The sequence below is a fragment of the Prionailurus viverrinus genome, chromosome C1, assembly GCF_022837055.1.
Source record: "Prionailurus viverrinus isolate Anna chromosome C1, UM_Priviv_1.0, whole genome shotgun sequence".
NCBI lineage: Eukaryota > Metazoa > Chordata > Mammalia > Carnivora > Felidae > Prionailurus > Prionailurus viverrinus.
In genome coordinates this window covers 98,503,422-98,527,785 of record NC_062568.1, presented here as the reverse complement: position 1 = coordinate 98,527,785, position 24,364 = coordinate 98,503,422, and the positions used below count along the sequence as shown (strand labels likewise).

The window sequence follows — 24,364 nt, the reverse complement described above, 5'->3', positions numbered from 1 at the left end:
AACCTTTGAAGTAGAACACGGAGTGCAACAACAGTGGTGACCAGATGTGGCTGTTTGGATAGTGTTTGGTGTGAGATGTAACAGTTGTATAAACCAAGAGAGGAGGAGGAGTGTCCAGAACCATGGAAACATGCCACCGTTAATTACCGCCCCCGATGCACACGTTCATTTTTCAATTTAGCGGTATCTCTCCAGGACGGAAAACTATCCACAGGAACGTGCTTTGGGTAGACTTATGGAAACTCCCTGTGTTGTATTCTTAAATATCAGAATTAGGAACTGACTCATGAATATTTTTTGCAGCATTTAAAATGTAGAACATCTGGGGTGCCTGGGTGGCTCAGTTGGTTGGGCGTCCAACTCTTGATATATGCTCAGGTCCAACCGGTCGTGGGATCGGACCCAGGCCGGGCTCCTAGCTGAGCATGGAGGTTGCTTAGGATTCTCCCTCTCTTCCTCTCCTCCCTCTCAACTCCTGTGCGCGGGTGCATGCATGTGCCCTCACTCTCAAAATAAATAAGTAAACATTAAAATAAATAAAATGTAGGGGTGCCTGGGTGGCTCAGTCAGTTGAGCGTCTGCCTTCAGCTCAGGTCATGATCTCACGGTTCATGAGTTTAAGCCCCTCATTGGGCTCGCTGCCGTCAGCACAAAGCCTGCTTCTTCAGATCCTCTGTCCCCCTCTCTCTCTCAAAAATAAAAAATAAACATTAAAAAGATTAAAATGTTCTACATTTTACTTATTTATTTTTTGTTAAGTAGGCTTCATACCCAGTGCTAGGCTTGAACTCCCGACCCTGAAATCAAGACCTGAGCTAACATCAAGAATTGGACACTTAACTGACTGAGCCACCCCGGTGCCCCTAAAAAGTAAAACGTTTTCAAGTTCTTACTGCTTGCTCCGTGATACTAGCTTGGTAGTTTCATGTAAGTCACAACATTTATATACTGTTGAGTTTAAGGAATCATTTGAAAGACTAGAGGACCCTAAACTGAAACATGCCACCTTCAATTACTGCCCCCCATGCACACGTTCATTTGCTCTAGATGCCGGCCATACATTTGTGCCGCTCCTTTCCTGAGCCCCACGCAAACCAAGTGAGCAGTTTTCCAAATAAATCTGTACAGAAACTAAGGGAGGAAAGCAGAGTATGAAAGCCAGGCTTCAATAAGGTCAATAGTGCTTTCCCCATTTTCAGTTTTCTAGACTTGCCATCACTTTCTCCAAGAGTCAAAAGTCTAGATTTCAACATTTTGTGAGACAAACTTGAAAAAAAAAATAATTTAGGCCTTCCGTTGAAAGTTCCCTTTGTTGGGGCGCCTGGGTGACTCAGTCAGTTAAGCGTCCGACTTCAGCTCAGGTCATGATCTCGTGGTCTGTGGGTTCGAGCCCCGCGTCGGGCTCTGTGCTGACAGCTCGGAGCCTGGAGCCTGCTTTGGATTCTGTGTCTCCCTCTCTCTCTGCCCCTCCCCTGTTCATGCTCTGTCTCTCTCTCTCTCTGTCACAAAAATAAATAAATGTTAAAAAAAAAATTTTTTTTAAAGATATTTAAAAAAAAAGAAAAGAAAGTTCCCTTTGTTGACGGTACCCACGTCTGCTGAATGAAAGGGGAAAGCAGGGGCGCCTGGGTGGCTCAGTAGGTTAAGCGGCCGACTTCAGCGCAGGTCATGATCTCGTGGTCTGTGAGTTCAAGCCCCCCATCAGGCTCTGTGCTGACAGCTCAGAGCCTGGAGCCTGTTTCAGATTCTGTGTCTTCCTCTCTCTGACCCTCCCCCGTTCATGCTTTGTCTCTCTCTGTCTCAAAAATAAATAAACGTTAAAAAAAAATTAAAAAAAAAATGAAAGGGGAAAGCATTTATATCCCTTAATTATTAATATAGATCTCTATGGTTTAGGGGTGGGATGATTTTCTTTCCTGCTAAAATTCACAGAGACTGGGTCAAGATATTAGCTCAACAAAGGGATATTAAATCAAAGCAATTTTAACTACAAAATGTGGTAGAATTTTTCATACAGTAAACATTTAGGCTGTTAAGTGACAGCAATTTTTTAAGTCTGAATATCAGCTTTGAAGCAATTTTGAAATGTAAGTTCACGACGGCTCAATAATCCCAAGTAGGGGCCGAAATAAATTAAAGCACAAGTGTGTCGATGAGCTCAAGTTGCCTTTGTCAGAAAGTTTCCACAAAATGCTGCTGCTCCTTCAAGTCAACTCTGACTTTGGGATATGAGAAATGAGTCCCTAGAATGAGTAAGGAATGTGTTTCCCTGGATGAGCTAAGAAATGGGAATTATTCTCTTTGGGTAGCGAGGGCTCCCAAAAACCCTTCTGCAGATCAATTTTGTAGTCATTCTGGCACCTTCTTTCTAACTCAGGTATAGCTGGTCGGTGGGCCTTTCACTCGGAGACTCTTTCCTGGCACAGTTCAAAAAAGGACCTGGTTGCTGTCTATGCTGGGCACCTGCACTGTGGATCTTTCCCTCCAGTGCTAGTTTAAGGATGCACCTTCTCCCATGACCCACATGCTTTCAACTGTAGGGCAGTGAGAGAACTGAGTTTCATTCGGACATCCTACTCTGACTTTGGCCATTCCCACACTTTCTAAAATGAGGCATGAGGTTCAGTTCCTAAGGAAAAGCATCCTTTGGTAAATTCTTAAACTTGTGTAAAAGTTCCAGAGGCTAAAATATCCTGGCTTTGGAATGGTGCAGCCAGGGACAGGTTCTACTGGTGTTGTTAATGTGACCCTGTGGTCTACACAGCATCTGTATCCCTGAGATAAACTCAAGAGTTCCACTTGCTTTAGAGCAACATGGCTGCCGTGTCTATGGCACGGCCCAGAGTGAAAAATGGGAAGTGACAGGGAATCCAGGGGAGGACCCAGGTGACTTTCACATAAGCTTGTCTAAAGCACACTAACCAAACAGTCAACAGAGTCAGCTTGGGGCAAGGAAGATCAGTTGATGCCCCATGGGGAGAACAACCGGTCAACTGACTGGGTTTGTTCCAGATTTCATCCAGTTATTTGGTAGCAGGTTAGCACCGTTAGAGAAACCAGAGAGTATGATGAATTAATATGAATTGTTTAGAACCACAAGAATGGAAAGATACCGAATTTCAGTACCTAAAAGCAGCAAGTTCTTCTTTACTTGCGCATATAGAAAGGGGAAAATCGTATTTTATCGACAGCACTCTCTAAGATATCACGTGATCGGGGCGCCCGGGTGGCTCAGTCAGTTAAGCGGCCGACTTCAGCTCAGGTCAAGATCTCACAGTCCATTAGTTCGAGCCCCACGTCGGGCTCTGGGCTGATGGCTCAGAGCCTGGAGCCTGCTTCTGATTCTGTGTCTCCCTCTCTCTCTGCCCCTCCCCCGTTCATGCTCTGTCTCTCTCTGTCTCAAAAATAAATAAGATGTTAAAAAAAAAAAAAATTTAAGCTTATCACGTGATCACGGAATTTAACCAGCCAGGGTGGTGAGACTAGTTATAAAGCAGAATTTCAAACTACAAAAGGGAAAGAGAGTTGAAAGTCCTCTGCACCCCAGTGTTTGATTTAGAGATGTTGGACAGAAACCAGAATGCAACTTTTGGTTATTTACAGAAGCTGTCAAAAATACATTTTACCAGATCTCGAGCCACCATGGTTGTTTATGGGTAGCTGGCAAATGTCCACGTGGGATTTTATCTCAGCAAGGAAAATTTACAACCGTCAAATCCAGCCAGTGGAAATAGGGTTGATGAATATATGTGAGTCTACTTCATGACCTTGTGGAAAATGTGTGAAGACTATCCAGTCCTCAGAGAGGCGCTATCCAGGCCAGACTTGCTTCTCTCTAGAAGCAACCTCAAAGAGAGCAAACTTGGTGGTATTAAATGCAGGCCCTGTGACTTCTAGCCATTTTGTCTAAATTGATTCTATATGCAAAGGGAAAATATACCCTTTGAATCTACCTTCTGTTGGATTTATATTTTCCCATCACCTTTGTCTTTGTAATTTTTCTTTAGCTGTAGAGATGGCTGCTTTACTCTGACATTTACAAATGCAAGTGCCCATTGGAACTCTCGTACATTGCCAGTAGAAATTAAAAATGGTGCAGCCACTTTGGAAATTAGTTCCACAGTTCCTTGAAACACTACACATGGAGTTCCCATATTCCCTAGCAATTGCACTCCTAGGTATACACCCAACACAACTGAGCACATGTAGCCACATAAACACATGCACACAAATGTTGCATTATCCAAGGTGGCCCAAAAGTGGAAACAATCAATATCCATCAACCGATGAAGGGATAGATAAAATGTGGTACAGGCACACAATGGAATATTACTTGGCAATAAAAAGGAATGAAGTGTTGATACATGTTGTAAGTTAGATGAACCTGGGACACATGATGCTAAGTGAAAGAAGCCAGTCACAAAAGACCACGTAATGTATGCTGCCATCATATGAACGTCCAGAATAGGCTAATTTATAGAGACAGAAAGTCGGAGTCTGCTTGAGACTAGGAAGTTTGAGGGGAAAAATGAAGAGTGGATAATGGGTTTCCTTTTGAGGTAATGAAAATGTTCTAAAATTGATTGTGGTTATGGCTGCATATACTAAAATCCATTGAACCGTACATGTTATTTTATTTATTATTTTTTTTGAATGTTTATTTATTTATTTTGAGAGAGAGAGAGAGAGATAGAGAGTGAGCAGGAGAGGGATAGAGAGAGAGGGAGACTGAGAATCTCAAGCAGGCTCCTCACTGTCAGTATGGAGCCTGACACGGGGCTTGAACTCACGAACTGGGAGATCATGACCTGAGCTGAAACCAAGAGCCAGACGCTTAACCAATTGAGCCATCAGACGACCTGAACTGCACATTTTAAATTAGTAAGTTTTATGACATGTGAATTATATCTCAACAAAACTTGTTTTTTTGTTTGGTTGGTTTTTTTTAAGTATAAATGCAAGACAAAAGAGCTCCTGATCCTGGACTTACAGCCACACCCTCCTCCCTGCCCTGCCCCTCTGTGCACTTGCCACTGGGCCACTTTCCCCAGCTGGGGCCCAGTACCTGCCTGGCTGTTCCAGAGCTTCACACGCGCCCCTCAGCTGCTAGCCCAGTCACTCAGTGTCGGAAGGCCACCTTCAAATTGGCCACCGCCTTCCTGCTCCGAGCTTCTCATCCCGATTTCTCTATATGCTGTCTACCTTTGCTCAAGTGTGAGCCAACCCGTCTGGGTCTCACATGTGTGTTACTTAGGTGAAAATCTCTTGGGTGATGATGATGATGATGATGGCGATAGCTAATATGAATCAGGAGCTACATGCTAAGCACCGTTCTTAGTACTCGTAACTATTAAAAACTTACAAATGTTGTTAACTATTAATAAGTTCTACTTTAACCTGCTTAATCCTCCAGAACAACTTTAAGAGGCAGAGACTCCTAAGCACTGTATTTTACAGATGAGGATTCTAAGAGGCAGAGAGAGGCCGTCATGTTTCCAGGTCACACAGCCAGCATGCAGCAGAGGGAGCCTGGAGTAGACATGCAGACAGAAGGGCTCCAGAGCCATCAGTGGGTACGTGCTGTGGAACCCGACACTTGGCTGCCTTGTCTCCTTTTCAGTGTTTTTGCCGCAAGTCCTCAGAGGCCAGTCAAGTAACAAAAAGGAGTGAGGAGTGCTGTATGTGAGGTAATAAGGAGTGGTGGGGACTGCGGTGAGCTGGCAAAGGCACTGCCCTCTAAATAGGCGGCTTCAGGTGCGCCCGGGTGGCTCAGTCGGTTAAGCGTCCGACTCCTGGTTTTGGCTCAGGTCATGATCTCATGGTTTGTGAGATCGAGCCGCAAGTCGGGATCTGTGCTGACGGTGAGGAGCCCGCCTGGGATTCTCTCTTTCTCCCTCTCAGCCTTTCTCTCTCTCTCAAAATAAATACATAAACTTTAAAAAAAAAATAAAGAGGCAGCTTCTGTTTTATCTCCATTGAACTAACTGTGATCATGCAGGACCGTGGGCCCAGTATTGCTGGATCTTTTCTTTTTTTTTTTTAATGCATTTTAAATGTTTATTTACTTTTGAGAGAGACAGCATGAGCAGGGGAGGGGCAGGGAGGCGGGGGGGGGGCGGACAGAGGTCTGAAGCAGGCTCCATGTTGACAACAGTGACCCTGTGAGGGGCTCGAACCCATGAACCATGAGATCATGACCTGATCTGAACTTGGATGCTTAACCGACTGAGCCACCCCGGCACCTTTTTTTTCTTTAAAAAAAAAAAAAAAAAAAAAGTAAAAATCTAAATTTTTATGTGAAATCTTTTGATTTTTAAATGTTGACAGCGAATTCAAGGTTTAAAAAAAAACAAAACAAAACTGTGCGGGCCACCACCATTGAACGAAACCAAACAGGTCAGCAGTTTAATTAAATCAGAAGCTACAAATTGGGGGTCAGCAGGTCCAATTCAGAGTGGATGAATGGACGCATGAATGGATGGATGGATGGATGAATGAATGAATGAAGCAATGACAAGTTGGGGACTAAAAACAGTCTTCAACAGATAAGCTTTGGTGGACTTTGTTCTCTTCCAACAATCTAAAACCTCCTTAGAAAACCATGCGGGGGGGCGCCTGGGTGGCGCAGTCGGTTAAGCGTCCGACTTCAGCCAGGTCACGATCTCGCGGTCCGTGAGTTCGAGCCCCGCGTCGGGCTCTGGGTTGATGGCTCAGAGCCTGGAGCCTGTTTCCGATTCTGTGACTCCCTCTCTCTCTGCCCCTCCCCCGTTCATGCTCTGTCTCTCTCTGTCCCAAAAATAAATAAACGTTGAAAAAAAAAAAAAAATTAAAAAAAAAAAAAAAAAAGAAAACCATGCGGGGATTTAGGTTTTCCATGAGGAGGCACAAACGGAGAGGCTGAGGATGCGGAGCTAAGGTGGGAGTAGAGAGAGCCAGAAGCGAGACTGCAAGCAGCCAGGCACCCCCATCTCTAAAAGACACCAAGACAGGTGGACGCAGGGCAGAAGGAGGTGCGGACTGGAGTTGCCCCAGGGCAGGGCGGGGCGGGAAGGAGAGCCGGGTGAGGCGGGCACAGAAGCAGCTGGGACGAGTGTAGAGTGCAGCATGGGACGTGCATCCCTGTCTAGTCCCCGCCCCGATCTCTCAAGCAGCCCCTGCAGAAACCGAAGGAGCAGTGTTGGGGGTGTTCCGTGTGCATAGATTTGGGGGAGGGGGTGGGCTCACACTGAGGCAGAGAAAGAGCCAGACGCCCACTGCCAGAGATGTCCCAATGGGCCGCACAGGTGAGGAAATACTGCGATAGGAACAAAAATGAGGCCTCAGGGAGACTGGTGGTCACAAATGAGGTGATCGCTTCTCATGGGTCTGAGCAGCAACTGGGAACAAGTCTGCCCTTGTAGGGAGGAATATTTCATCACCGGTAATATTTAGAATTGTTGGTGTATGGCGCTATTCAAAAGGAGTCTGACTTCTAGAAGGTTCTGTCCTCTTCAAATATTTTTCCACGGGGGCGCCTGGGTGGTTCAGTCGGTTAAGCGTCAAACTTCGGCTCAGGTCATGATCTCACGGTTTGTGAGTTCGAGCCCCGCGTCGGGCTCTGTGCTGACAGCCTGGAGGCTGCTTCGGATTCTGTGTCTCCCTCTCTCTCTGCCCCTCCCCTGCTCATGCTCTGTCTCTCTGTCTCAAAAATAAACAAACACTAAAAAACAAAACAAAACAAAACAAAACAAAACAAAAAAACCCCGCAACACCTCAGTTCAGAGATATTCTCCTCTAGAAAATCCTGTCTGAGCACTACCCACCCCCTGTCCCAAATGCCCTCACTTCCCACTGCACTGGGTTAGGTGTCCTTGCTCTGAATACACCCACATTAGACATTAGGATTGTCTGCTTAGTCATGATCTCAGCTCTTAAGCATCTCTGTGTACTCAGTACCTAACATGGTGCGTTGCACCCACTGGCATTCAGTAAACATCTAATGAATGAATGAATCCCAAATAAAGAACCCACCCAAAGGGTACCTTCAACCCTCAAGGTAGCCTAGGATGAACAGAGAACATTTAAGGTGAAAGCCATTTCAAATCCTTCCCTCCTGCCCTATAACCAGATGTTTTTAGATTGAATGAAGCAGAAGACAGTTTGGACAGTTAACAGTTGTTAAGTAAAGGGCATAAAGCCTTAGGAGGATACTGCCTGCTGCCAGTATGTGTGAAGGAAAAAAGGAGCATGCTTATCCTTTGACAGATTTTTTAAAATTTCACACCATTATACACAGTAACTCAGTTTAATAAACTCTTTAGCTGAAATTTTCATTCTGATTATAAATGAAGGGCACTATGTACAAAATAGTTTGGGAAAAGCTTCTCAGTGAGTTGGTAGATTTATGTATTAAGAATCAGACTAATGTCTGCACTATAAGCTACATTGTTTTCACCAGTTTATTAAACCATTGTTCTCAATTCCTTTTTTTTAACTTTTTTTTTAATGTTTATTTATTTTTGAAAGAGAGAGAAAGAGACAGAGTGTGAGCAGAAGAGGGCAGAGAGAGAGGGAGACAGAGAATCCAAAGCAGGCTCCAGGCTCTGAACTGTCAGCACACAGCCTGACACGGGGCTGGCACCCATGAACCATGAGATCGTGATCTGAGCCAAAGTTGGACGCTTAACCGACTGAGCCACCCAGGTGCCCCTGCCATTGTTCTCAATTCCTAAGCCTGGCTTATGACCCAAACAAAAAGTAATTTGAAATTTGTGGAGGGAAAAAAGGAAAGAAAGAAGGAGGGAAGGAAGGAAGGAAGGAAGGAAGGAAGGAAGGAAGGAAGGAAAGAAGGATTCAGGAACTAGGAAGTTAGATAGTTCCTACTTTTCTACCACTTTGATTTTCATAAAAGTCACTATAGTCACCCATTTAAAGGAAATAGCTATGTTTGGCCTCAAAATGCATAGAGTGAGTGGGTCCTGCCAGGAGGGACTCAACTTTGCAGAGCACTTAGCACTGACAAGGACTGGGTGAAGACAGGAAAGGTTGAAGAGGGGGAGAGAGGAAATACTAGGATAGAGCTCTGGCAAAATGTGTTCCGGAAAATAAACAGAAGGCTGAAGAGCAAGGGGGCAAGAATATATGTCAGTGAAAATGTCAAAATCTGATAATACCCATCGTTCGGCAGTGGTATAGGCAGAGAGGAATTCTCCTGCGCTGCAGGTAGGCATGTGAATGGGCATAGCAATTCTGGAAAACAAGCTGGTGTTACAAAGTTAACAGTGAACTTGTTGTAGACCATCCACTTGTAGATTCATACCCTGGAGAAACTCCGGAACATGTGCTCCACACCACGTGCAGGGATGTACATCAGCAGTGCTGGTCAAAGCAAGGCACCTGGGTGGCTGAGCATCCGCTTTCAGTCTCGGGTCACGATCTCACTGTTCATGAGTTCATAGTTCAAGCCCCGCATCGGACTCACTGCTGTCAGCACAGAGCATGCTTCTTCAGATCCTCTGTCACCCCCACTCTCTGCCTCTCCCTCGCTCATGCTCTCTCTCAAAAATAAATAAAACGTTAAAAAAAAACTAAAATAAAAAAAAAATCGTGGTCAATCCATTCAGTGGACACCAACTCTAGCTATGTGAGTTAACATGGCGAAACCACAAAACCCTAATGTGGAATAGAAAAAGCAAGTTGTAGGGGCGCCTGGGTGGCTCAGTCGGTTAAGCGTCTGACTTCGGCTCAGGTCGCGATCTCGCAGTCTGAGTTCGAGCCCCGCATCGGGCTCTGTGCTGACGGCTCAGAGCCTGGAGCCTGTTTCAGATTCTGTGTCTCCCTCTCTCTCTGCCCCTCCCCCGTTCATGCTCTGTCTCTCTCTGTCCCAAAAATAAATAAACGTTGAAAAAAAAAAAAAAGGATGCCAAATGGTACTACAAAGGAAGGGCCATGAAGCTATACTTATTAGTCTATAAGCGTTCCCTCATCCCAAAGGGTTCAGCTGGCTCGCTCTCTACCTAACCCTGCTATCTGGTCATTAGCAATTTGTACGCACCCTGCTCAGTGCTGCTGCAGGCACTTGAACTCGCTTTCACCCCCAAAGCATGCTGAAACCCAGTCTTTGTTCACCATCTGGACCTATAGCAAGAGACATCTAGTATCTGCCAGCTACTGGGTGAATTAACACCCTCCAGTGGCTAAATCACCTATAAGATATAGTCCAGGCTCTCTGCTGCCACCATGCCTTTGTACGTGCTATTTCCCTGCCTCAGATGCCATCCTCATATTCTACCACCCTATGGAGTCCTCTTAGGACAACCAGATGTCACCCCCAGAGAAGTGAGGAGTAATCACTCCCATTTCTCCAGTCAGCTTCATCTTCTGGGCCTATATAGGACCCCAAATGTGTCTCTAATACATACAGCACTTAGCGATCGATGTAATTAACCGATGCCAAGATTCTATCCCCATTAGACTCTGAGACATTCAGAATCAGAACCTTTGTCGATTTACCTTTTTGCCATGGGTGATGTTCAAAGTGTCAATCAATCGGGACTTCTGGGCAGCACTCAAGTAGAGTGGCTATAAGGCTGAGGCCGTGTCCCGCAGATGTCTCCCCCGACCCCCAAATGGCCAGGTATCAACAACTTAGTTGCTGAATCATTCAAAGGTGGCACGGAGGGCAGGAAAGGGGCCAGGCAGCTGGGATGGAGGGACGGGAGCTCAGGACGGTATATATTTCCCAACCAGTATAGAAGTAATAACAACTGGCATGGCCATTATATAGCTTTATCTAACAGCTCAGTATCCATCGTTTTATATCTCTAGGGACAGGTAGAGATATTTAGGTATGCGTAGTAAATATTTAATGAATATTTACTGGAAAAAAACAACAACAGGTACATGACACGGGAGACTATTTTCCCAATAAGACAGGGTCGAGGAATCTGAGACGTGGCTTGGACAGTAACTTTCTGTTCTTTTTGCTTTCCCACCCAAAGCAGAGTTTGGTTAACGGATGGGCACAAGATCCAAGTTGGTCCGATAAGACTCAATCCTGGGACTTTTGCTTGAACACCCCCAACCCCTCCAGTCCCTCCAACCCCTGTTGCCAACAGTGTTTAAAGCTTCTGGCAGAACCAGGAACAGAAACCATGATGGCAGCAGCTGATCCAGATGGCACCGAACAGTAAACAATGAACTGGTATAGGGCACATCTACCCTGTGAAGGGGAAGCCTCTTGTGAAAGAAGCCTGCAGAGAGGGAAGCAGAACCAAGAAATGGAGAGAGGCAGGCTCCTGAAAGCTGATTTAAACCCCTAGAACCAGCCATGCCCGAAGATCCACCTTGCAGCTTTCAGTTAAATGGCCCCATAAATTCCCTTCCTTGCTCACGATATTGTGACATGGGCTTTTGTTTTTGTTTTACCTTTCCGACTATTAAGTCCAGGCTGACTCAGCTAGAAAAATACAAACCTAGGAAAAATACAAATCTCAGTTTCTGTTATGCGTATCTCTTAACTTTTCATGGCCTATGACATTTTGGTAGGTCATCTTGGTAACTCACCTTTCACCAAGGAGAACATCTGATAGATTTATAAATGAGGGAAAGTCCAGTGTGTTCATGACAGGATAGGCATGGATAGGAATGAGCAAAGTGTCATCTCCCTAAAATAAATGGGAAAAAAAGTCAAGTTTATCATACTGGAGGCTATAATTTTCAAAGGTGAACTTGTAGGCACTTTATTGCTTATGTTGTCTTCTATCGTTAAAAATATTTCCTTAAGGGGCGCCTGGGTGGCTTGGTCAGTTAAGCGTCCGACTTCGGCTCAGGTCATGATCTCACAGTCCGTGAGTTCGAGCCCCGCGTCGGGCTCTGTGCTGACGGCTCAGAGCCTGGAGCCTGTTTCAGATTCTGTGTCTCCCTCTCTCTCTGCTCCTCCCCTGTTCATGCTCTGTCTCTCTCTGGCTCAAAAATAAATAAACGTTAAAAAAAAATTAAAAAAAAATATTTCCTTAAGAAAGCTGAGTGCTTAAACAGAACATTAGACATACTGAGCTTTCTTAGCTATAACCAAAATGTAGGCGATTCTAAGCACATTTCATTGAAGCGATATTCACTATTACCCAGGGGAGATGATGCCTTTGTGTAGACACAAAGACAGTAATCTATCGGCTTCTATTTCAGAAAATTAGAAGAAAACACAATCGGCAGTAGCCTGAGAGGAACAGAAACCATGATGGCAGCAGCTGATCCAGATGGCACCGAACAGTAAACAATGAACTGGTATAGGGCACATCTACTTCCAGCCCTGCCTAACATATGACCTTGAACAAGACCGTTAACCTCTCCAGGCCTCGATTCTTCCTTTGCAAAATGGGAATAATTTCGCCTTCACTTTAAAGGTATTTTTTTTTAATTTTTTTTAACGTTTATTTATTTTTGAGCCAGAGAGAGACAGAGCATGAACAGGGGAGGGGCAGAGAGAGAGGGAGACACAGAATCCAAAACAGTCTCCAGACTCTGAGCCATCGGCCCAGAGCCCGACGCGGGGCTCGAACTCACAGACCGCAAGATCATGGCCTGAGCGGAAGTTGGACGCTTAACCGACTGAGCCACCCAGGCGCCCCTAAAGGTATGTTTAAGAATGAAAGCCGGTGCTGGCCTGGAAGAGTTAAGAGCACTGCATAAATGCAAGGTATCATTATTAGCGCTACCATTAAGTAGCAGCAGAAGTGCTGTGGCGCTCTGTACGTCTGCCCTCGAGATTTGTATTCTTGGTACAGATACTCCTTCTGAAAGCAATACTCTAATTTTTAGTTGAGCTTTTTTATTTTCTGTTTAAAAACTGAAACTCACTGGGGCGCCTGGGTGGCTCAGTAGGTTAAAGCGTCTGACTTCGGCTCAGGTCATGATCTCCCCTGTTCGTGAGTTTGGGCCCCACGCTGGGCTCTGTGCTGACAGCTCGGGGCCTGGAGCCTGCTTCGGATTCTGTGTCTCCCTTTTCTCTCCGTGCCCCTCCCTCACTCGTGCTCTGTCTCTCTCTCTCTGTCTCTCAAAAATAAATAAATGTCTCAAAAATTTTTTAAAAATGAAAAAAAATTTGAAACTCATTGATCACTAAAACATACTCTTCCAGTTTTAGTTTTGAAAAATTAAATTTAGTTCACCCGAAGGCTTCTTGACTTGCAAGAGCCAGACGTGGGACAGCAAAGGGAAGTGTCGCGGTGGGGGGGACAGTCTGAAGAGAGGGATTGACAGCACGTGGAGCTGGGCTCCGGCTGGAGGCCACGGGACGAATTCACTGGCTTAGAAGAGGCTCACAGGGACTCACATGGCGCAGCCAGCTGGGGTCAGGCCACACAGGCGCCCACCTCCCTGCAGACCCCCAGGGCTGCCTCTGAGGGCCTTCCCACAGGACACCATCCGGTCCCTGGGGTTTATAATCACAAATTAGGGGTGTTGCTAATTTTGTAACCTAGCACTTAAAGGAGTATGTCGAAGCTACTTGAAAAAGTCCTTATCAATTCCTAGCGCTACACGATACATGAGGTTTCTAGGCCAGGGCAGGCAGGAAACCTACAGCAAATGATGTCTCATGGCTCTGCCCTGGTTCTTTGTGGCTCTCACACCTGGGGCCCATGTCACTGGACAAGGACCCTCGTGCCACTCACGCCAACTGCCCAAGGAACATACGCACTGGGTGAGAACTTCACTTACCGTATCATTTCTTCATTCTTCCCTCAGGATGGAAGTCTTGACATCTTTCTGCCCCTTACCCCAAAAACACCAATTTTAAGAAAACTTACCTTACAGTGAACCCGAATGCAGTCGTAATAGTATCGCCACTCATCCGGAGAAAATGTAATGGTGATTGTGAGGGACAAGCCGGGGACAAGGTGGTGTTCCTAGAAGACAGGTAGGCTGTCATGGGGACAGGCCCCAGAGCACACAGGCTGTCATGGGGACAGACCCCGTCCCAAGCCGACCTACCACCCAGAAAGCCACAACCTAACAAAGAACACAGTGGAGATTAGGTAACCGGACCACACTTACCTTTTTCACATACTTGATCTGAAAGTATTCGGTTTGAGGGGGTAAAATATGCACATGTGTGTCTTCATTGGAAATATTGACCAGATGCTGCGAGAAACAGAGAAGCATTCAGAGAAAACACAGTCTTATGTATCTGCGTACTTACCTCCTCATTTATTTAGACCTTACCTTGTTCCTGAAGGGATTTGAGGAGATAGAATTTATTGTTTAACTTTCAAAAAGATTTGAAATGCATCACACCCCATTTAAAGAATAATAAAATAAACACAACCCCATTTAAAGGACAATAAAGCACACCCACGTGCCTTCTGCCCAGACTAGGGGCTTTACGAGAGCCTGTAGCCCCCAGGAAGCTATCTGCTTGGGCACATGCCCCTCCTTCCCAGTCCTGACCAGTTACCTTGTGTGCTTTTTTGTTGAACTCTGTTAACCTCAAAAACAAAACTGCCAGGGGATGCCTGGTGGCTCAGTCAGTTGAGCGTCTGACTTTGGCTCAGGTCATGATCTCACCGTTTGTGAGTTCAGGCCCCACATCAGGCTTGCTACTGTCAGCCTGTCAGCAGAGCCCACTTTGGATCCTCTGTCCCCTCCTCTCTGCTCCTCCCCTGCTTGCAATCTCCCATAAATAAACAAAAATTTAAAAAACAAAACCAAACCTGCCAGTCATCTTGCCAGCAAAAATGGGTTTATTCAGAAACAGCAGAGAACTGCAAACCAGGACGTGCAGGCTACTGAAAAACCCATACACAAGTGCCCAGACTAAAGGAGAGGACTGCTCTCTTATAGAGGAAAGGGGGAAAGGGGGAGAGCTGTTATAAACAAAAAGTCCATTGGGGTAAACTCCACTGGAGTTTGAAGTATAGGAGTTTTTCACTGGCCGAGCTGTGCCGGTCTCTCATTGGCTGGGCCGTTGCTAGGGCAGGAGGAAAACCTTCCTTTTTCCTGCTGAGATAGTAGCATAGTACCTAAGGTACATCTCTTCCTATTGGGTGTGCAATTGCAGAGTGGTGGGGGCGTGAGATCTCCCCCTGCTGGCCACCAGACTCCTCTCAGAACCAGGTCGCCTTTCATTAAGGAATTTTCACAACAACTCCATTTAGGCCTGTGACTCAACTAAGAAGAAGCCAGCCACCCGGTCATCTCCCACAGTTTCTGGAATTACATGCCACTGGTGCTGGGGGCCCAGCAACACTTAGGCGGTCAAAAAAATCAGGAAAAAGGCCTGTGGCTAGGACAGCCTCCAATCCATCCCTGGGGCAAATGGGAAAGAAGTCCAGGTTGGGAATTCTCTGCCCGTGAGGTAGGACAATATGATGGACAAATTAACTCGGTCTCCAAGTACAGGTGTCTTTCCTCCTTCTGCTTGAGATGGGACCAAGAACTTTGGAATCTGGGGGTTTGGGCTTCACCTGGGCAAGGAACAGTTAAGAGGAGTTTGGTTTCCAAAGTCTAGGCCAGAGGCTGGGCCTGTCACGGGGCCCATTGTCCAACACTGAAGCCCTAAATTAAAATTCAGATATTACTTCCTGATGACGTTACAGTAGTGTTTGCATTTGTTAAAAGTTCTTTTTTGTCACCTCTGAATATGCCTAAAGTGACCCTGTGTTTTGGCATATCTTTTCTTTTTTTTAATATGCTAAAAGCCTTAAAAAAACAAAAAACAAAAAAGGTTCTCCAGACCACTCCTGACCTCCAAGGAGCCTGCAGAGGGGCAGTTTTGGTGAAGGTGTGGGCTCCTGGGGCCCTGCTCTAGAGAGGGGGTCTTTCAACAGAGATTGGGGGGGGGTATGCAGGGACCCAGGATGCCTGGGGCCTGTGTTCATCACACCCAGAACCCTGGGGTGGTGGGACCTACCTGGAGGTGGAGAGGTAGCCATGCAGCCCCAGGACCTGGAAGCCTTGACAAAGAACTTGGCACCCTGGGGCTCCTGGGTGGCTCAGTGGGTTGAGCATCTGACTTAGGCTCACATCATGATCTTGCAGTTCATGAGTTTGAGCCCCACGTCGGGCTCACTGCTGTCAGAGCAAAGCCCACTTGGGATCCGCTATCCCCCTCTCTCTGCCCCTCCCCTGCTTACATTCACTCAAAAATAAACAAACATTAAAAAAAAAAAAGAACTCTATGCCCATGCTTGTCATCAAGGGAAGCCCTCGCGTTGGGAGTCCAAGAATTGGGAGTAGAGGTGGTTTATATTGTCTGTCACTTAAAAGAAAAAATCCAGTATGAGGATAGGGCAACAAACAAGGGTGGTAGGGACTGCTTTTACTATGTATTCCAGGTATGTATTTCTTAGAAGAAATCAGTAATCTACACTCTAGGAGTACTTAGTGCACACTGCAAGATCCTAACCCAGAGTCCATACTCCAGAGGTGGCTACTAAAAGCACTTCAGGGGCGCCTGGGTGGCGCAGTCGGTTAAGTGTTCGACTTCAGCCAGGTCACGATCTCTCGGTCCGTGAGTTCGAGCCCCGCGTCAGGCTCTGAGCTGATGGCTCGGAGCCTGGAGCCTGTTTCCGATTCTGTGTCTCCCTCTCTCTCTGCCCCTCCCCCGTTCATGCTCTGTCTCTCTGTCCCAAAAATAAATTTAAAAAAGTTGAAAAAAAAAATTTTTAAAGCACTTCAATCCTGTTCACCTAAACTGACACTAGAGGGTCTTCAATATAAGCATAAGGGATGTTCAGGGTATATGTACTAACTAGGAACATCATACAGGCATTCCTGCTCTTAAATGAAAGGCACAGGAGAACCTGGTGAGCCCAGAGTCCAGTGTCCTTTACAGTGACCTCCAAAGACCCAGGACTCCTTTAGGTCTTGCATTTTGCACAGCACAAAACATGTTGTTAGCCCGTCGGAAGGGTGGCCAATCTTACCCACAGATGCTCCTGCATCTGCTGCCCGCAAAGCTTCCTTGCAAGGAGCTAATGGCTGGGCCTTCCGGGAGACTGCGAGTATGGAAATTCCTTTTTGCCTGCTTGCTAGTAAGTGTCTTATGCGTGGCACAATTTCTTTTTGGGCCTGTTTGCATTGCAGCAGATAAACCCGGTAGCAAGGCTGCTGGGAGGGGACCGGTGGCTCCCATCTCCCATCGGGGTCAGATTATCAATATGCACCTGGCAATGAGACATAACTTCATGGACTTAGGTCAGTTTGCAATCAGCAGCATCACGGGCTATAGAGAGGTCTGTCCTCAAAGCTCCTGAGGTGGCTCAGCTGTTCCGTCTTCCTGAATGGGAGGAGACAGAAGCTGGCTCTCCCGAGACTGGAGATGCGGCCAGCACCTGTGGGTGAGGGCCCAGCCACAACTTGATTTTAAAAAATACAGAAGGGGCGGGCGCCTGGGTGGCCGGTCGGTCGAGCGTCTGACTCTTGATTTCGGCTCAGGTCATGATCTCGAGGTTCGTGGGATCAAGCCCCCTATCAGGCTCTGCACTGACAGAGTGGAGCCTGCTTGGGATTCTCTCTCCCTCTCTGTCTCTACCCCTGCCCTACTCGTGCTCTGGGTCTCTTTCTCTCAAAATAAATAAATAAACATTTTTTTAAAAAGTAGAAACCTGATGCTTCCTCCAACCTGAGTGTGGCAGAGCAAATTCAAACATACCCACTACTCATTTGTAGGTGAAGCCTATGCTTTGGAACTCAGGAGATAATATCTGCATTGTCAAATGAATAAAAAAATAGCAATAAGAAAATACTGAATTAATTTCTTAGATAATTAAACAACATAGATCCCATTTATGATCATAAAAGATGTATTCTTTGGCTATACATTGCAGGGGGGTGGGGAGGATCTTAAAGGCTGCAACAGGGAATTGAAAACTAAGACTATTATTTCAGAAAGCCTGAAGCAACTGTTAATTTATGTAAGATAAGTCTGTATAGGCTAACAACTTTGTTTTGGGCTGGCCGCAGCAACACTGCTTGTCTCATGAGAAAATGGAGTAATGATTTATTTAATAAATATAGTTTCCCAAACAAAATTTTTCTTCCAAGGGGGTAAAAAGAATTTAAGAGGTCTTTGTTTTGAGAAACACTATTTCCGATTTTGAAGTAAGTTGAAGCATTGATCTCAATATGAATCCAAGCGAAATGCTTTCAATCCTTTAACCAGATCTGGATCAATCTCAAATGTTAATGAACAATTTATTGTGGTTTTAAACCCACATTCAATCATTCCATTCTTGGGAAATTTGCATAGTTTCCTGTAGCAACACCAAGATAAAAACAGAGCTGGATTTTCCCCGTGTTTGGCAAGAATCTCAAGGTAATTGCCTTAGGCTTCCGCTTAACTCTGCCGGTGGAAACAGGAGGCTTGGCTCTCCCAAGATCTCCCAGAAGGCTATTAAGATGAAATCATTTTTCACATGTATCTATTCCTGTTTGTACAAAAGAGATGATCTCTATTCTTCAACAGAATGAAGCTTTCACCTCCCTCCCCAAACGCTACAGTCTAGGTAAACCAGATCGCAAGTTAGTATCCAAATATGCAGCATGGACCCTGAGCCTCTCAACATCTTCCTTTATGCCCTGAATATCCTTTTCCCACTTGTCTTTCCTTCTGGGCTATATCAAGTGGCTTCTCCTCCTCATGCTTATCTTTTTGTTTTTAAGAAACAAAACTTTCTTTTTTAAGTAATCTCTACACCCAGTGTGGGGCTCAAACTTATAACCCCAAGATCAAGAGTCACATGTTCTGGGGTGCCTGGGTAGCTCAGTCAGTTAAGCCTCCGACTCTTGACTTCAGCTCAGGTCATGATCTCACGGTCCGTGAGTTCAAGCCCCACGTTGGGCTCTCCACTGACAGTGTGGAGCCTACTCGAGATTCTCAATCTCTTTCTCTCTCTGCCCCTCCATTCCCCTCAAAAATAAATAAATAAACAATTAAAAAAAAAAAAAGAGTCACCTGCTTTACCAACTGAGCCAGCCAGACGCCCCCACAAGATTTTTTTTTAAATCATGACCATCCTGGCCTAAATATCTTCAACATCATTAGTCATTAGGGACATGCAAATAAAATGTGCAAATACACAAAAATACAAATAAAGTAGTGAGCTGAACGGTGGCCTCAGGAAGGCATGTTCATATCCTAACACCTGGAGCCTGTGAATGTGACCTTATTTGACGAAAGGATCATTGGGGTGTTATTAAGGACCTTGAGATTCAATCATCCTGAATTACCCAGGTAGGCCTCAGTCCAATAACCTGTCTGTGTACGAGAAGAGAAGACAGAGAGTCAGAGAGGGCCATGGGAAGGCAGAGGCAGAGAGTGGAGTCATGTAGCCACAAGCCAAGCAACACCTGCCAGAAGCTGCCGGAGGCGAAACTACATTCTCCCCAAGAACCTCTGGAGGGAGCACAGCTCTGCCGACACCTTGATTTCGGACTCTGACCTCCAGAATAAATCTCTGGCTTACTAAGATCCTCAGTTTGTGGTTATTTGTTAGAGCAGCCACAGAAAACTAACACACCATATAACCCAACAATTCTACTCCTTGGTATACATCCAGGAGGACTGAAAATAAGTCCACGCAAAAACACGTACACAAGTGTCCCTAAGAGTGCTATTCATAGTAGGCTCAAAGTTGAAACCCAGGGGCGCCTGGGTGGCGCAGTCGGTTAAGCGTCCGACTTCAGCCAGGTCACGATCTCACGGTCCGTGAGTTCGAGCCCCACGTCGGGCTCTGGGCTGATGGCTCAGAGCCTGGAGCCTGTTTCCGATTCTGTGTCTCCCTCTCTCTCTGCCCCTCCCCCGTTCATGCTCTGTCTCTCTCTGTCCCAAAAATAAATAAACATTGAAAAAAAGAATTAAAAAAAAAAAAAGTTGAAACCCAGACGTCCATTGGATGAATGGCTGAACAAAACATGGTATAGGCATACAATGGAACAGTATTCAGTCATGGAAAGGAAGGAAGTACTGATAGACGCCACAAGTCGGATGAGCCTGGGAAACATTAGGCCAAATGACAGAAGCCAGTCACACAAGACTACATGTTATATGATTCCACTTATATGAAATGTCAGAGTAGTTAAGTCTATACCAACGGAAAGCAGATTAGTGGGCGCCTGGGGTAAAGGTAGACTGGGTGAAGGAATAAGGAGAGTGAGGGTACTGGGGGGGTGGGGTGGGGAGTGAATTGTTTATTCATTAATTATTATAAACAGCGAGGAACTCTGAAAGATAATTATTTTAATTCTACCCTACCACCGTTGAGGCAGCAAACCTAATATCAGGAAAAGTAAGCTTCAAAATCAATTATTAACCTGGGTCTTTGATGCTGTGTTCTAAGAAATGTGTCCTCATTAGTTGGGGTGGGGGGGGGGATTTCCTATTCACCATTCTAAATTCTAACCCTTTTTCCGAGGGGAAACACTTGGCACCTAACATATTTCTCTCCGGATTCATTCTCTCTACCCACTTTGAGGCACGAGGACTCATGGAAATGGCGTTGTTTGTTGGGGACTGCCTGATAGAAACCTGACTTCACTTCCTGACGGCTTGGCCATGTGTCAGCTTCTTCTCCTTGCCCTGAGCAATCCAACACAATACTTGGAGTTCTTTCTTAAAATGACCCACTCTGGGGTGCCTGGGTGGCGCAGTCGGTTAAGCGTCCGACTTCAGCCAGGTCACGATCTCGCGGTCCGTGAGTTCGAGCCCCGCGTCGGGCTCTGGGCTGATGGCTCAGAGCCTGGAGCCTGTTTCCGATTCTGTGTCTCCCTCTCTCTCTGCCCCTCCCCCGTTCATGCTCTGTCTCTCTCTGTCCCAAAAATAAATAAACGTTGAAAAAATATATAAATAAAATAAATAAATAAATAAAATGACCCACTCTAAGACATGGCTTCTAAGAATGCATCACGTCTAAAAGTACAGACTCTTGAGGCATCTGGTGACAGAGCCAGAGGGGGGAACATCGTGTACAAAGCCAGAGTCTCAGAGGGCCCATGTGAAGAGACCCCACCTCTGCCCCACTCCCAACACATGTGCAGATGCCATTGTGGCTCAGATCCAGAACCCTGTGGGAGTAGTTCTGAGATGTCCTGCTCCGTGTGACTTTAGGGGGTCGATGTGAGGTCATTGAGGTTGTAGAGGTGACTTAAATGTTCAGGTCCCTAGAAGCATAGAAGTTAGGGATGCTGTGGCCACCCAGAGCCCACCCCAGTTTGAACATGCCGTCGATGAAGGGCACCCACGAAGCTCTGTGGTGGACTGAAGTCCGTCCTTTCCACTGTCCCTTCTGGAGCCTGTCCAGTGGAGCTGACCCTTGCCACCAGACCCAGCTAGAATCTCTCTGGTCAGAATGGATGAATTAGGCATGGGCATCAGACCTGAACAGGTGGAACGGAACCCTCACCAGAGCCTCTTAGGAAGGGATGCCCCTTTCCCTGGTGGTGTAGGCTTGGAGCAAGCAGGCACTGGTTTAGAGGAAGGCAGCCGAAAAGTCAAAGTCGGTCTCTATCACTTCCTAGCTGTGTGTTCTTGAGCCAACTATTTAACCTCCTGGAATCCTGGTTTCCTCGTCTATAGACTGAGAGTAATAGTACAACCTCCACAGAGCGAATGTAGGGATGAAATTGAATCATGGGAGGCACAGGGCACCCAGCTCCTAGCCCCTAAGAGCCAGTTAGCAATGACACCCATTCGAAAAGAATGCCGTGAGGAGCCTTTGGCGGGAGAAAGTAGCTTGTCCAAGGACACTGGTACAACTTTAAAATTTCTCATCCTGGAACCATCTTTCTGGCCCAATTGACATTCGTGCTTCTGCAGATTACGCTGCTCTTTAAATGAATAATATAGATGCAGAACATTCACGTCATGTCATTACTGTGATTAGTTATCCCACTTAAAAAATACCTACCAGAATCTGTTGGTGTTGTTCTTCTATTTGATAGCCTCCAAAATGCACTACGCCAGGTTTTGCCTGTATGACCTTATTATTCAGAAGTTTTGCATAAACCTCTATAAAAGCAATGTAAACAAGTACATCAGGAGATGAGACATAAAAGAAAATCTTAAATAAAAGAAGATCCTGCTAAGGTGGGCTCTCTTTAGGATATTTTAAGCCTATGAAAGTTTCAGACAGAAGATACAGATGTGAACAAGATTAATGATCTATTCCAAATGAACTGTACTGCTTCTCCCTATTTTTACACATTGTTTGGGAGATGTTATCATCACAATACAAATTCACATGTACCGTTGACCACTTAGTGAAATAATCTGCTCTTCACGTTTTGTGCAAGTCTTCAAAATAAAATGCGAGCTTGTAAAAAGCACGCGCCTTATCTTTGCTGCTCCGTATAACACCAAGATTACCTAGCATGCGATGAATATCCAAACACCAAGTGTTAGTTTTCTAATGTGTGTTTAACTGTTATTATTTCATTTCCTCTGGATAGAATTACAATGTGATAGAATAATTGTAAAGCTCTGAATAATTATTGCTCTGGACAGAAAGTCTCCAACTGCTATTACTATAATGTGAGTGTCTTTTCTTTTCTTTTTTTTTCTTTTCTTTTTTTTCTTTTCTTTTTTTTCTTTTCTTTTCTTTTCTTTTCTTTTCTTTTCTTTTCTTTTCTTTTCTTCTTTTCTCTTCTTTCAGTTTTGAGAACAAGGTTGAAACAGCTGATCTCTTTTACAAAAGGGTGTATACAGGCTCAGTCCCTTAAGTGTCTAACTATTGATTTGGGCTCAGGTCATGATCTCACAGTTTGTGAGTTCCAGCCCCACGTTGGGTTCTGCGCTGACAGTGTGGAGCCTGCTTGGGATTCCCTCTCTCTGCTCCTCCCCCGCTTGCTCTCTAGCTCTTTCTCAAAATAAATAAAAATTTAAAAAAAAAGTGTCACTGTTTCAAAGAAGACATCCAGATGGCCAACAGACACATGAAAACATACTCAACGTCACTCATCATCAGGGAAATACAAATCAAAACCACACAGATACCACCTCATGCTGGTCAGAGTGGCTAAAATTAACAACTCAGGAAACAACAGATGCTGGCGAGGATGTGGAGAAACGGGAACCCTCTTGCACTGTTGGTGGGAATGCAACCTGGTGCAGCCACTCTGGAAAACCGTGTGGAGGTTCCTCAAAAAAATTAAAAGTAGAACTACCCTATGACCCAGCAATAGCACTGCTAGGAATTTATCCAAAGGATACAGGAGTGCTGATGCATAGGGGCACATGTACCCCAATGTTTATAGCAGTACTTTCAACAATAGCCAAATTATGGAAAGAGCCTAAATGTCCATTAACTGATGAATGGATAAAGAAGATGTGGTTTACGTATGCAATGGAATACTACTTGGCAATGAGAAAGAATGAAATCTGGCCATTTGTAGCAACGTGGATGGAACTGGAGGGTATTATGCTAAGTGAAATAAGTCAGGCAGAGAAAGACAGATACCATATGTTTTCATTCCTATGTGGAACCTGAGAAACTTAACAGAAGACCACGGGGGAAGGGGAGGGGAAAAAAAGAATTACAGAGAGGGAGGGAGGCAAACCATAAGAGACTCTTAAATACAGAGAACAAACTGAGGGTTGATGGGGATGGGGGGGGAGGGGAAATGGGTGATGGGCATTGAGGAGGGCACTTGTTGGGACGAGCACTGGGTGTTGTATGTAAGCGATGAATCACGGGAATCTACTCCCGAAAACAAGCGCACACTGTATGCTCTGTATGTTGGCCAACTTGACAATAAAATATATTTAAAAAAAAAAAAAGCATCCAGGTCTACACAACTTTTCCCAGCTCTTCATTCAGGCAGGAACTGAGATGTGTAGGAGGCACTGGGAACCCACTACCCCATTATCTCTGTGCCTTTAGCGCTGATGTCAGGCATTTGTTCGTAATCCTCACTCCAACCCTGCGCAGCAGGTACTATTTCCATTGTGCAGATGAAGGAGCTGAGACTCAACAAGATTAAGCAACTTGCCCAGGGCTGGTAGTTGAAAATCAAGCCCAGGTCTGATTCCAGCCGCTAGACTGCCTCCTTCAATACGAATGCACCATCCAATTTCTCACCAACGGTGACTTTTCACCTTTGGCTATATCCACACCCTGTGAGCCACAGATCCCCCACCCCACTCCTTAGCGCAGTGTGATTCTTGTAAACATCCAGAGTGAGTGTGAAATGGTTGGTGTTCTTGCTCCTCACCAGGTGAGCTGAACACTGTCATCAGCTTTGGGCCAAAGTGAAGGGCTGGAACGGGGTAAGGATGGTCTTTCTGGGGATAGATGATCTCTGTCGGTTATCTGATCATTTTTTTAAGTACTCAAATGAACATTATTTGGTAATTTTTAAAAGATTTTATTTTTAAGTAATCTCTATACCC

The 24,364-nt window shown here is 45.5% G+C and overlaps 1 protein-coding gene across 2 annotated transcripts in view; it reads right to left on the bottom strand.

The window, feature by feature from the left end:
* The window catches only part of CFAP221 (cilia and flagella associated protein 221), a 107,563-nt gene that overhangs the window by 80,156 nt on the left and 3,043 nt on the right, over positions 1-24,364 (bottom strand). For both annotated transcript variants that reach the window (XM_047871501.1, XM_047871502.1), the window contains exons 3-6: positions 21,885-21,985; positions 14,035-14,121; positions 13,788-13,886; positions 11,545-11,645 (exon numbers count right to left, since the gene is read on the bottom strand). In XM_047871501.1, coding sequence (XP_047727457.1) covers positions 11,545-11,645; positions 13,788-13,886; positions 14,035-14,121; positions 21,885-21,985 — 388 coding nt within the window. The remainder of the gene's footprint in view (positions 1-11,544; positions 11,646-13,787; positions 13,887-14,034; positions 14,122-21,884; positions 21,986-24,364) is intronic.